The sequence below is a fragment of the Colobus angolensis genome, unplaced genomic scaffold (genome assembly GCF_000951035.1).
Source record: "Colobus angolensis palliatus isolate OR3802 unplaced genomic scaffold, Cang.pa_1.0 Scaffold8, whole genome shotgun sequence".
NCBI classification, from domain to species: Eukaryota; Metazoa; Chordata; class Mammalia; order Primates; family Cercopithecidae; genus Colobus; species Colobus angolensis.
Genome location: NW_012121820.1, coordinates 1,909,521 through 1,923,588, shown reverse-complemented (window position 1 = coordinate 1,923,588; position 14,068 = coordinate 1,909,521). Strand labels below are relative to the sequence as shown.

General features: G+C 48.7%; 1 protein-coding gene across 1 annotated transcript in view; it reads right to left on the bottom strand.

The window, feature by feature from the left end:
- The window catches only part of MYO5B (myosin VB), a 316,975-nt gene that overhangs the window by 34,193 nt on the left and 268,714 nt on the right, over positions 1–14,068 (bottom strand). Inside the window, exons 28-30 of the mRNA XM_011929181.1 lie at positions 7,451–7,690; positions 6,528–6,628; positions 52–129 (exon numbers count right to left, since the gene is read on the bottom strand). Of these exons, the coding sequence (XP_011784571.1) occupies positions 52–129; positions 6,528–6,628; positions 7,451–7,690 (419 nt within the window). The remainder of the gene's footprint in view (positions 1–51; positions 130–6,527; positions 6,629–7,450; positions 7,691–14,068) is intronic.

Here is a 14,068-nt window from a genome sequence, read left to right as displayed (position 1 = left end):
GAGCAGGCACAACAGACAAAGCAGACACAGGAAGAAAGGAATATGTTCCACCTGGCGACTTGCTTTAGGCCTTGGTAGGCCAAGCCGAGTTCTCCATCTTCATTTAAATATCCCCAATCCTCAGTCTTGCTAGAAACAAAGGACAGAAAAACAGGGTGTCCAGTGTAGAGGGAAGAGGCAGGCAGGCAGGGAGTCCTGGAAAGTGAGGAGATTCTACCCAAGGTTTGGAAATTTAAAAAAGGCAAGGCTCAAGAACTCCCATTTTCCCTTCGTCCTCTCCTGTCACCTGCAAACAGCATCTCTCCCCCAAGTCCTCTGGTTTCTGGTACTGTCTGGAAGTGGGCTCATGTGGTCTCATGTAGGGCCTGCTAATAACCCCGGGTAGGAAAGCATGCTGCCCCAGAGACCGCAAAGGGCCAACTTGTTCGGCAGCTCTGTAAATGGCAGCAAGGCAGCAGTGAGGGTCGAGTAGAAGCATTCACATAGCCTCACACATGGTGCTTCCCTCAATCAGACTGATTCCGACAAGAACAGGGAGAGATGCACAAAGGGATGGGAGGAGAGGACCCTATGTGTGTGTGGAGGAGGCCAGGCAATGAGCAGGCTCTGGTGGGGGAAGTCATTGCATCCTGCAGAGCAGCATGGGAAGCCCCTGGGGGACTTCAGCCTCAACCAGGGTAAGGAAGGAGACTGCAGACATTACCTGCTTTTCAATGCAGATCTTTCTGAGACTCCTTAAGCACACAAAAGTATTAACTAATCTTAACTCCAGCTCTCCTTGCAGGGTCTTTCTCAAATAGCTAAAACAAGTTTTGTGATGCCCTAGATGAGAACTGAATGATGTCTCCCCTTGACCTTGGGACTGGGGTGTGTTACCACTTTTAGTCAATTTGGGAAAGCAGGACTCCTTACCCCTCCATGCAAAGTCTTTCGCTGTCTCCAAGTCAGCCAGTGCCTGCCCCATGCCAGCAAGGGCAGCCCCTGGAGGGCAGGTGTGTCCGATGTTCCACCTACACCGACGTCCTCACCTCACACAGCCCTGGGCACACAGAGATACTCAAGGGCCAGCAGGGTTGGGTGGGAGGGCAGGTAGGGGCCTGCTGCCCCCAGCAGGACTCTGTCCCACCTCCCTGCTCCTAACAGCCTCTGGTCCTGGAGTACTCCTCTTGCAGGCCAGATTCCAGCTTTCTACGCAGGAATAATGGAGCAAGAACTGCATTCATACAGCCCGAAATGAGGACCCATAATCCCCTCATCCTCATTCCCGGGGGGCAAACCATCTGTAAACCAAAAGTAAAATCCTAAGGCCCCCCACCATCTGAAGGAACTTCCTCCTCAGCCAGGGCTCTTTTAACGTTTAACCCTAGAGACTGTTTCAGGCCATGATAGGAAGTGGGGGTCAGGCGTGCCTCATTATACCTCTCCATCATTAACATCAACACGCACTTTAACAAATCCTAAACTCATAACTCAGCATCATCCCTTCTCAGGTGTTAGTGCCTGCATTTTACTAGGGCCTTTCATGGCTGGTGCTTTAACCCAAAGGCACAGCTCCCTGGAGGACTGTGGGCACCACTGCAGTGATTCTTGGGGAGCGCCAGAAGCACAGAGCATCAGCGCTGAAAGGGAACAAGTGCAGGGATCCTGGGCTCCACCCACCTCCTTCCCCACACCAGAGAAACACTGACTCCTGTGCCAGGACCCAGCATCTCCAGACCTTGCACTAAAGCTCCTTTCCAGCCTCCGGCTCTCCAACCCCCCAGGGAGGGGCTGCTGGGGCCCTGTCTGAAAGGGTCACCTCACCTCTGTCGTCCCCATAGAGCTACAGACTGCAGAGCTCTCTAGGGTGGGGCACGCGAAGCTGACTCATACAACAAGGAAGTTAGCGTTAATGCCCAGGCCACCAGCCTCACAGGGCCACACTCCCAGAATTCTTAATTCTGTAACAAGCCAGACACTATGGACAAAGGTAAAAGTAGAGAACTGTGCAGCCCAGGCAGCCCACAGTGCTCAGGAAATCAGACACACGAGTAAATTAAAAACCAGTCAACCAACTTGCTTCAGCCATTGGTTCCCAGAGGAGAGAATCCCTGGAGGAGATCCTCCAGCTCCACTTAGGCCACTATGGGCCACTTTCAGGGAGGGAGCGCCACTTCCTGGTGGGAGAAGAAAAAACCCAAACTACTTGGCTCGGGAATTTTTGTTGAAAAGATAAGTGCTTGATGTCACTTAATAAATCTACAAATATTTACAGAGAGGCCACTGTGCCACACAGAGATAAGTTAACTTGCTGCAGTCGGTTCCCAGCCACAGGAGGCAGTGAGGCTTGGCATCCAGGAAACGGGCTGGAGAAGCTAGCAGCCCAGGGCAACTCCCAGCCCCACCTGTAATGAGCCTGTGGCCCGGGCTAATCACCTCCACGCCCTGGGCCTCTTTCTTTATGGGTAAAGTGAAAGCAATCTGCTGAATTATCGCAAAGGTTTCTTCCAGATCTTTAATTACTAACCTTATGCAAAGGTTTCTTCCAGATCTTATAGAAGACTAGACAAGGCCTAGAATAATCTTTGCCTCTGTGAAGATATCGAAAAACAGGATCTGCCAACCATGGCCCTGACACAGCTAAGAACCTGCCTCCCTGGGGAAACAGACAAGGTTCCTGCCAGCTCAGAGATGGTCGGTTTCCCGGTCCTAAAAAGCCCCCTGTGTGCTCCACAGATACCCTAACTTCTTTAGTTATAGCCAAGCTTTCTATTCGACCTCCTAGCATATTCCTGGGGACCTCTGGGAAATGGAAGGCACACCCCAAACGCCAGGAACAGCAGAGAAACATCTGAGGCCTTAGGCCTGGCCACATGAGGGTGAACAGTTTGTGGATCGATACCACCCAGCCATGAAATTACAGGAGACCCAAACTGTGCTGCTGACTCAGGACCAGCAGAACTTTGGGAAACATAAGGAAATGATCACCTCCCGGAAAAAAGCCAAGAGCTCTTAGCTAGGACTGGTTAAAGCTGGGCCCTCTGGGGGAGGAGCTGGGCAGAAGTCAGCTCTTCCTGCCTTCTTTGCCATTCTGAGCAAGGCAGCCCACAGCAGCTGAGGCTCAAGGTCAAATGAGCTAACAGCTCCAAGCAAATCTTGAGATTGTACACAGTTCCCTGTCAAACACAGTCTCCACTGCCCTGGATAGGCCCATGGTGTGTGGATGGGGGGTGTGTGAATAATAACCCCAGTTGCATCTGACCAAGCCTAGGTGGCAAAGCCTGGAGGCCTCCTGTCTTGGCGGGGACCTGCTGGGTGGAGAGGAGCTGCTGGGAGGTTTTCTGGGACATCAGGAACGCACCAGTCTCACTTTGGAGTTCTACACTCTTGGTAAGGCTTGGGTAGAAGTGGACAGGAATCAAAGAAGCACTGTTCTTGGAGCCAGACCGGAGCCCTGGCCACACTCCTTCCCCTATCTAGCTCTGTGACTTTAAGTGTTCGCCCAAGGTGAGGCTGGTCTGAGGGCAGCAGCAACTTGTGCCTTCCTAACCCTTTTACTTGTGCCTATGGACAAAGGTAAAAGTAGAGAACTGTGCAGCCCAGGCACAGTCCTCCTCCCATAGACAGCCCTGAAAAGAAGACAAACTGCCCAGCACCCAGCTCATGTTCACAGCCCTCTTGCCCCTTCGTCTTCCTATATATAAAATGGTGATAATGATGTTGGTGTCTCTTAGTTCCCAGAGGTATAAAAGGAGAAAGCTCTGTGGAAGCAGAAGTGCCACCCGCATTCCTGCAGCTCCTCTCAGAGCAGACCCTCAACAATGGCTTCTCTCCCCAGAGTTCAAAACAAGGGAAAAGACACAGTTGTAGGGACCAAAACAAAACTCTATAAACTATGAAGGTTAGCAAGTGATCAAAGTTCTGAACTTGAGGATCATGAATGCTGAAAGGGGCTGTGACTGGGAATGTGACGGAAGCCCCCAGAAATCTAAGCAAAATTCAGCGTATGAGTGTAACTCGTTCTAGGGAGAGGATAGATGTCATCAAAATTCTAAATGGTCCCCCACAAATCACACATGTGTAGATATAATTTATATTTAAACAGTATAACTCTCCATTACAGGAAAACGGCAGGAAAGGTAGAGCAGCTGTCTATCTCCAAAGCACCCCAGTTGCCAGGGTGGCCCTCATGGTAATGGGAATCCCCTTGCTGTGGGCTCCATGGAGTCCCAGTTGGGTCCCTGTTCCCTGCCAGCCTGCCTGGCGGCTCTCCTCCCTCAATGCTGGGATTTGGAGCAATCATGAACACTTCCCAAAACTAAGGCCAGACTGGGAGAGGGGCAGACCCACCGAGGCCACTTCCACAGCACCTGGTGCAGCACACACCGCGGAGCTGGCTCTTCAGGCCTCTGCTCCCCAGGGCAGCCGGCTCCTTTTCTGTACTTAACTCAGTTTCACAGGCTATTAGTTTCCTATTGTATGTCAGGCTTGCTGGGAACAGAATTATTTTAAGATATAATAAAATCTATTCTTATTTTATCACCATCATTATTATTGCTGTAAAGGAAGACAAATCCAGAGTATTAAGCAGCCCCTGGGAAAACCTAAACTGGGATCTGGATCCCTGACAACCGCTAAATGAATAAAAGGGGCTGCCAACTTTTATTCTGAAGGGCTCTGAAGATTGGGAGATATGCATAATGTTTGTCAGATCAAGCACACGGTGCTTCTTCCTTTCTACTTTAATATCACCTGGGCTTTTTCTTATTCATCTCATTTCTTATCTTCAACCCAAGATAATTAAAAATTACTAAATCTTGACTCCAGTTTTAGCACTGAGAGTCACCTGCATTCCTTCTCTCCCTCCCTTAGGGAAAAGAATTATACTTCTCTTGAAATACATTTAATTTCCTCCTGGAGCCTGCGACAACACCTTCAACTTCTGACTACCTACTCAGTGGCCGGAAGCCGCCCCAGCCTGAGTCAGGCCTTCTGGATTCTACCTTGACTCAGGCACAGGCCACCTGCGGGCCTGAGCTGTTCCACCCCTCCGGGTCTCAGTCTCCTCCTCCTCTACAGAAGGAGGAACTGGATGAAAATATCTGGTAATCAAAGCACCAGAAGTCTTCAGTGACTCTGTGACATTCTTGCAAAAAACTTAAAAGTTGCACTCACAGTGTCACCTAGTGACATTTTTTGGAAATGTTTGCTGTTTTCACCAATTTTGAACAAGTACTTAATGATCAACGTTCTACTAGTTGAGGTAAGACAGAAAGGTAGCCAGGGAAAAGACCAGCTCCATCTTTTTTTTTTTTTTCTTCTTTTTCTTTTTCTTTTTTTTCTGAGACAGAGTTTCACTCTTGTTGCCCAGGTTGGAGTGCAATGGCATGATCCCAGCTCACTGCAACCTCTGTCTCCTGGGTTCGAGTGATTCTCCTGCCTAAGCCTCCCAAGTAGCTGGGATTACAGGCACCCGTCACTATGCCCGGCTAATTTTTGTATTTTTAGTAGAGACAGGGTTTCACCACATTGGCCAGGCTGGTCTCAAACTCCTGACCTCAGGTGATCTGCCCATCTCGGTCTCCCAAAGTGCTTAGATTACAAGTGTGAGCCACCATGCTCGGTCAGCCAGCTCCATTTTTATAGGTGCCCAAAGGGGCATGAGGAAGCAGAGACAATAACAACGGCGATCATGGCAGTAACACTCATCATGTGTGCACCACAGACAGGCACTGTCCTAGGTTCCTTACACGGATGACAGGAGCTCACGCCATCTTCCCCAGAGCCACAGAAGGGGCGCTGCTATGGCTGTCCCAGTTCAGATGAGGTGACTGAGGCACCTATTGGTCATGCGACCACTACTAAACGGTGAGGAGTGGACTCCGCAGTGCGCCTTCTCAGGCACTCTGCCTTGGGGGTCTGCGTTCTGTCTGCTGACAATGCTTGGCCCTGCTGCCGCCCTCAGACAATCACTCTTGCTTGCCTTAACCCTGGCTCAGCTCATCTTCAAGGGGACAGTGGTTGCTAAACTCACATCCAGGGAGATCTCATTTTGGCTAAGACGGTGGAGGTGAAATGCTCCCATTCCACCCCTGAGTGCCCAGCTTGGGTTCCATCTGTTCTGAATGACAGAGGATGGGCCCCCAATGTGTGACACACATTGCATGCATGAGAAGGGCATTGCAGCAGGTGGCTAAGCAGCCCTCCGCTGTCAGTTAGCCAGCTCCCACCCCAGCTAGCTTCCTCTCAAGGAGAAAAGCTGTTCTCAGCCAGACCTTCCTATTCCACTCCTGTCATCCTCCCAGGGAAGCTCCCTGTTCCTAATCCTTTTCAGGGGACCTGGGCTCTAGATGCTGAGATTGTGTTGCTTGAGCCTTGCTGAGCTAACAGTAGGGCAGGGGACTGAGTCAGTCTTTCCGTGTCCTCTAATACATAATTCTCTGATGCTCAGCACATGGTCATCACCTGAGGAAAACCCCCAACAGATTCGGCTGGGCAGGGCCCTTCTCTGTGGCCTCGTCCAGCACAGTTGACCACGGCAGCCTTACCTGTTTGTCTGGCAGACCCCATGATAGGCTTCAATGGCATCCTCTTGGTCAACATGCTTTTCACTGTTAGGCCAACTTGATCTGGCATTAATGTTCGGCTCCTAGAAATCCCCAGATAAAAAAATAACTCTGGTTAAACAATTGCCACAAAATGGCTTTATATACAAACAGGTATAAAAATGTGCCTTTGGGAAAAGACATGTTTGGGAAAGGCCTGGAAGAACAGAGATAACCACAATCAAACCCAGGCCAGGAACATGACTCCAAAAGGTCATCTTGGAAGAGACACAGAACGACGAGGCCAGGCTGAGACAGAGCTGCATGTGGGGCAGTGGGGGAAGATGGCCAGGAGGTGCCCCTGGGAGGAGAGAGCACCCAAGTCCAGAGCACACAGGAAGACCCTGGCTGGGCTGGAATCCTCCACACTCATCAGCACCTGCTTACCCCAGCCGTCCTGAGGCTCATGCCCAGAAGTGGCTCAGGCTTTTAGACCCCATGGAGTGACCCAGGTGGCCTCGGCCCCCATCCTCTGGCTCTAGTCTGTCCCAGGAAGTGAGAACATTAGGAAAATACAGTGAACAGAACTTGCCATCCTGGGGGAATGGGAGGGACCAAGGACTCTCTCCATTTCAGGAAGCAAACAGCAAGGGGTATGAGGTGAAAAGGCCAACCTGAGGTTACCTATTAAACGTCTTCATATTAACTTCAGAAGATTCTAGAAGCTTCTAGCTGCATCCCCCAGGGAAGGTCATGCTGACAGGGCAGCAAGTCTTTTGCTCTGCCTTTTTAGAGGAGACCCCACAGCGAGAGACTCTGCTCTTTCAGGTTTTAGGCCATCGTGAGTAAAGATATATTTAAAAAACACCAATTTATCACCTAGGGTCACCCCTCAGCAGCCCCACCACGGGCCGCCATCTTGTTACCGCGTTCCTGCCGGCGAGTCGCCGCTGGTCGGCGCTCACGATCTGGGTCCTGAGGATGAGCACCTCCTCCTTGCGCACCTCGAGCTCCTCGTGGGCCAGCTTGAGCTGGTTCAGTAGGAGGCTGTAGCTGTCTGGGGAGCCGTGGCTGGAGTTATTCTGCATGGCTTGGTCGGCCACGGCTTTCCTCAGCTCATTCAGGTCATTCTTCAGCTTTTTGTTCTCTGACTCCAGCTCTTGCCTCTGGAAGACAGCCCAAGGGCCGCTGCCATTACTCCCTGCCCTAAGGCCCTCTCCCTGTGTGGGCCTCCCCTCCTCTCCTTCTTTTGTCCACTGGGAAACTTCCCTCTTTAAACGTTGAAACACATGGAAAGTTCTGACTGCCATCAGCAAGCAGTCAAAGCTGGAACCTGGATGTGAACTCATGACTTCAAGTCACAAGCGTGAAGCACCTGCACAATGCCTCAGGAGCGGCAGTTCCCCGAAGTGATTCAACAGTATTCATGTTTCTAAACACGTTTGGCTGTGAAACTCCTCCTTGTGGAAATGCTGGGCTCACAATTTTAAATGACATATAGTAAACACAGGAATTCCTAGAATCCAAACATGTTCACATGCTTTGTGGCTTTCCAAGAAAAGGTACACAATGCAGGATTTCCTAACTTTATTTGCCCAGAGAACCCCTCGCTCCCCATTTTTCAGGGAGCATCATTTTTGTCCTGGACTAATGACTTGGAAGATACACCAGGGACATAGTTTTGTTGTTTTGGTCATATAGAAAGCCACCAACTGTCAACATCAGCAGAGGAAAAATACCTACATACAGAATCGAATGTGCTATTGGAACTCAACTTTGGAACATTATATTTTCTGGGTAGTACATTTAACTTTGTGTTTGAGATGAAGTCTGATGATCACACACAAACTGCCAGCAGGACCCTGGGATATATGAGATTCAAAATTTCCCAAAGGAAACCCAAAGATGTGGATGAGTATGCATTGGTTGCATGTTTGTTACAGAGCCATAGCATGATGGAACTAGGAGATGGCTGGGGAGAATGAATCTCTTGATTTGCTGAGTGAGGAAGCTGAGCCCAGGGAGGGGAAGGTTCACAGCAAGTTTAGAGACTGACCTAGGACAGATGGCCAGGGCTCCCGACTCCTGGTCCAGGGCGCCCCCATGACTCCACCATATATGTGGTGATTTCCAGAAGATTTAGAACCATGCACAGAGATAGTAACTCTGCAGACATGACGAAGGCCCCAAAATAAGGTGATTAATAATGATCATTGATGAGTCACCAAGTCTCTGGTGAGTCTATTTACTAAGTTCAGAAGTTCAGGATCCCCTCAGTGCCTGGGTGATCTTCCGGCAGCCAAGGTCATCCTCAGGAGAGCCAGCGTCACATGCTAGAGGAACACTGGGTGTGGAGACAGCCCTCGGTCCCCTCCTGGCTCAAGGTGCACACTGCACAGTCCTGGAACCTTAGCCTCCTCAGGTGTGGCTTAAGGGAGTGAGAACAGCTGGTGGCTAAGGTTTCCTCCAACCTTGACAGGCCAGAACTGAGCTCAGTGACAGCTGTCAGCTGGGTGCCTGAGCTGACAGCCACCCCAGGCCCTACTCAGCTGTGAGATTGTGCCTCAAGACAAAGAGAGCCAGGTTGGGTGAAAGCTCTGGCTGTTTTTCAAGGATTTCTGCCCAGGGCACATCTGTGACATTTCTATTTATCCCATTCTCTAAACATTCCTCGATACCATCTCCCATAATCATACCCCATGGGTCCCCCACACATCACCTCTCCTTTCCACTCCCCTCTCCTCCCCCATAGGCTCACTACCATTTCCTCATCATCCTTTCTGGTCAACAGTGCCAAAAGAATATGCATGCTTTATTGTGGTAAAAAATATAACACACAAAATTAGCCATCTTACCTATTTTTTTAGACAGAGTCTTGCTCTGTTGCCCAGGCTGGAGTGCAGTGGCAAGATCTCGGCTCACTGCAAGCTCCGTCTCCTGGGTTCACGCCATTCTCCTGCCTCAGCCTCCCGAGTAGCTGGAACTACAGGCGGCCACCACCATGCCTGGCTTTTTTTTTTCTTTCTTTTTTTGTATTTCTAGTAGAGATGGGGTTTCACCATGTTAGCCAGGATGGTCTCAATCTCCTGACCTCATGATCCCCCCGCCTTGGCCTCCCAAAGCGCTGGGATTACAGGTGTGAGCCACACGCCCGGCCCCATCTTACCTATTTTTACGTGCACAGTTCAGTGACATTAAGTCCATTTATGTTGTGCAACCATCCGCACTATCCATCTCCAGAACTTTTTCACTTTTCCCAGCTGAAACTCTGTCCCCATGAAACACTAACTCCCTATCCCCGCTCCTCATCTGCTGCAACCATCATTCTACTTTCTGTCTCTGAGTTTGACCCTTCTAGGTACCTCATATAAATGGAAACATGAATTTGTGTGAAAGACATAGTTTTGATGCATTCAAATGTTATGCCATTCCAGTTGGAGAATAAGGGAATCCCATTCCCTGACCCTCACTCCCACCAATCTTCATCATCTGCCTTCTTCAGGCCAGGCACTGTGCTAGGTGCTGCAGGCACAACACCTGCTTAGAACCTACCAATTACACTAAAGTACAGATCATGGCACTGCGGCCTGGAACACACCATGACACGAGTGAATCCAGAGTGACTGTGGAACACAGGAGAATGCCATCCACTGACTCAGGCAACAGAACAGGTCTGAACAGCTAAAAGACAGGAGCAGCTAGCTATGTGAAAAAGGCAGACAAGAGGTCTCCAGGTACAAAGGCCTCAGAGAAGGAGAACAAGCAGGACTTGCTGGGGAAAGGCTGTCATGCAGAAGGCAGAGCAGAGGGGGCGGGGGTCAAGAGATTCCAAAACCCAGGGAAGGGAGCTGGATCCAGGAAAGAGCAGTGAGTTGGTCATCACAGAGCTTCAGAAGGGTTTCCCTGGTTTCCATGGGGAGATAGGCCATCTGGCTGCAGTACAACGTGGCATGGCCCATGGCAGGGAGCAGAGGGAGATGGGAATGAACTGCAGAGATTTAGGAGGTGGAATTGTCAAGACCTGGAGACTACTTGGATGTGGGAAGTAAGTGGGAAGAAAGTCTAGATGCTTGAGTGACATGTGTGTCATCTATTGAGACAAGATGGGGTTTCAGGGTTCAGATGTGTTCAGCTGTAGTCTCCATGGTGCAGTGAGCAGTTGGAATTAGGGGCTAGAGATGGATCAGTATGTTGGTGAGGACTGAAGTCTTGGGAGGATGTGTGGGTGGGTGGGGGTGAAACTGCCCCAGGAGAGTGTGCTGAGGCTGGGCCCTGCACACCACATGCTTCTAATTTCCTGTCCCTGGGTAGCCCCAGGACTTCAAGCTCCTAGGTTAGCTGGACATTGGACTGGGCAGGAACCTTTCTGTAGAGTTGGGGTATCTATTTCTTAAACTTCAGTACATCCCCGGAGAGCACTCTATGAGACAAAGTAGATATTTCACACAGGATGAATGTTACCACTGGAGGCGGCACAATTTTGAATGAGGGTTCATTGAGATTCTATATATAGTTAACACTAAATCACCATTCTATAAGTTTGTAAGATTTTAAACCAGTAAAACTGATCTGTGTTCCATAAAACAAGCTAAAGTTTTGAAAATGGCTCTCACAAATCTAGCCACAGTAAACAGTAACGGATGCAGTTTGTTTTAAAATTCTGAGGAATTTTAATAAAATGAACAGTCCAGTTCTCTCCCAAAAAAAAAAAAAAGAAAAGCCTAGTTTCATCACAGGATTATTTATAAAAGTAAAACATGAGAATATATTCATCAATTAGAGAATGTATAATTGTGATAATGTCATCAAATTTTAATCAACCATGGAAATCATGTTTACAAAGACATGTAGAAAAATGCTCATTATAGTGAGGGAAAAAAGCAGAATAAAAAATTATATATATAACAGCTATATAAATATGCATATAAAAAGCATTAGAAATAAATATTCAAATAATATCAAAGACTGCCTTTAAGTGGCAGGAATATGGACTTTTTAAAAAATTCTCTAAATTTTCCTGTATTTTAAATTTTTTCTAAGATGAACAGAATTACTTTAATAAATTTACAGATAAAATGAAAAATGTCTATAAAAAGGATACATTAAGGAGAAAAAAAACACTCAAAGTATCTTCTCAATTGAGTCTTTTCTGATGCATGTTCAACATTGGATAAGCCAATGGCTGGATAGTCAGTTGAGGTGAAAAGTGTTTAAGTGTCAAGCTGGACTCTCAGTTCTCTATTATTCTTGCACAAACTCTGAGTCAGTGGGTACCATCTCCTGATTTGAATCCAGCTCTGGCTGACAGCAGGTCGATAAAGAAAATCCAACACTGCTGCTGGCCGTAAGCAGGGTCTGTCTGCCCAGCTGGCTTCCAAGTCAGCACAGTCATGGCTCTTTTTGGCTACCAGGCCTGTCTCAGGCACCAGGGAATGGTGAGCTTCCTCCTCTGCTGACCCTAGAGCCACCCCTCCTACCCTCACCATCCCTACACTCATTCTCCTCTGCTTTTGCACACTGGCCGGGGCTAACAGTCACTGCAGGGAGACCCATCTTCCATCCACCCTACTCAGGCCTCCAGAGACAATGCTCTGCAGGAGTGACTGGCCCTGAGAACCCTTCTACATGACCTTACCCCAAATGGGGGCACCTAAGCCTCATGCAGGGTACATAGTCAGTGTGCTTCTGCCAAGAGCTGCAGTTACCTTTTGCATTCCAGCAGGATCAGCAGAAATTTTTAAAATTCTGGTAAAAGGGTTTAAGCAAAAAATCGCTACTTGTCAAGGGGTCTTCCTAGAGTAGCCTCATCTCGTGCATGTACCTGTGGGCAGCTTTTTCAAATCCAACTAGAAAAGGATCAGGCTGGAAGAGGCAGCTGAGTGGCCACGTGTGTCGACTCATCATCTTAGTGCTTTGACTTATCTGCTCAGGTAGAGTCTATACTTTTGGAGGGCACAGTACACTTCCCACCCCTTTGCACACTTCAGAGCATTCAGGAGGGATGTGCATAGGGGGAGCTCACTAAACATAAGCTGACTGTGTTCTGCCTAAAAGCCCAATTTCCATCATTATAAAAAATACTAATAAGTGGTCATCAAGTCCCCTGAATGCTGGGCTGGGCCTGGTTAAGTGAGAAGCACCCAAGCCAGCCTCTTCAACCTGAGTGCTTTCTTACAGTGGGTAATTTTAACCCCAGGGGTCCCCAGGACCAGCCTCTGTGACATGGCCCATAGGTAAAATCATTTCATCAGAGACAATGCTGGGAAAACCAGGTCTTACACCCTCAGAATCCTGGCCTAAGTCAACCGCAGCAGAGTGGAGCAGCTATTTAGACTTGTGGCAGTTTAAGACAAATATTTATTGCACCCTCTCCGTGCTGGGCCCCATGCTTGGCAGTGGAGACGAGGCCTGTAAATCAAGAAGGGGCATCTTCCTCAAGGACAGCTAAATGGGAGGAGGAGTTTTTGCACTGATTTTAATGCAGGAGTCTGGCAGGCAGCTTCGTGGGTAGGGTAGTACAGTGGTTCTCAGACCTGAGTGGGCAACAGAATCCCTTGCAGGGCTTGTTAAAACACAGATGGCTGGGCCCTGTCCCAAGCTTCTGATTCAGTGGGTCTGGGAGGGGACCTGAGAATCTACATTTCCAGCAAGTTCAGTAATGCCTGATGCCATCAGTCCCACATCTACTCCTGGGGAACTACTGGGCCCCTCTCACCAGTTCTGAAAGGATGGGTGGCACTGATGTCCTCAAAGTGCTAACTATAATAGTTCACATGCTCATTTTCATCCCCAGGGGCTAAGCCTCCCTGGGAAAGGCGGCTGAAGGCTGGCACGCAGAAGTCCCCTTGCTGCAGGCATTTATCCCACTGAAAGACTCCCAGGCTCCTTGGAGGGTTTTGAATCTGTAGAATATCACATGAGGAAAGTAAGTCTAATCAACAACTCCAGAAGGAGATCTCTATGACACACTCTCCCATGCCATCTGTGTGGCCCTGGTTGTTTAAAAGTCAGATGGTGCTGGGAAACCGACATCCACAGCAAAAGAATTAAGTTGGGCCCTTACCTCAATCTTCAACAAAGATTAACTCAAAGTGGATCAAAGGCTTAAATGTAAGACCTAAAATTATAAAACTGTCAGAAGAAAACACAGGGCAAAAGCCTTATGACATCAGATTTGACAACGATTTCTTAAACATGACACCAAAGGCACAGGCAACAAAAGAAAATAGACAAACTGGACTTCATGAAAATGTAAACATTTTGTACACCAAAAGACACTATCAGAGTAAAAAGATGACCCACAGAATGGGAGAAATCATTTGCAAATCATGTATCTGATAAGGGATTAATATCTAGAATATGTAGAGAACTCCTAAAACTCAACACAAAACCCCAAACAGAGTAATTCAGAAATGGGCAGAAGACCGAAAAGACATTCTTCAAAGGCTACATAGAAATGACCAATAAGGCCGGGCGCGGTGGCTCAAGCCTGTAATCCCAGCACTTTGGGAGGCCGAGACAGGCGGATCACGAGGTCAGGAGAT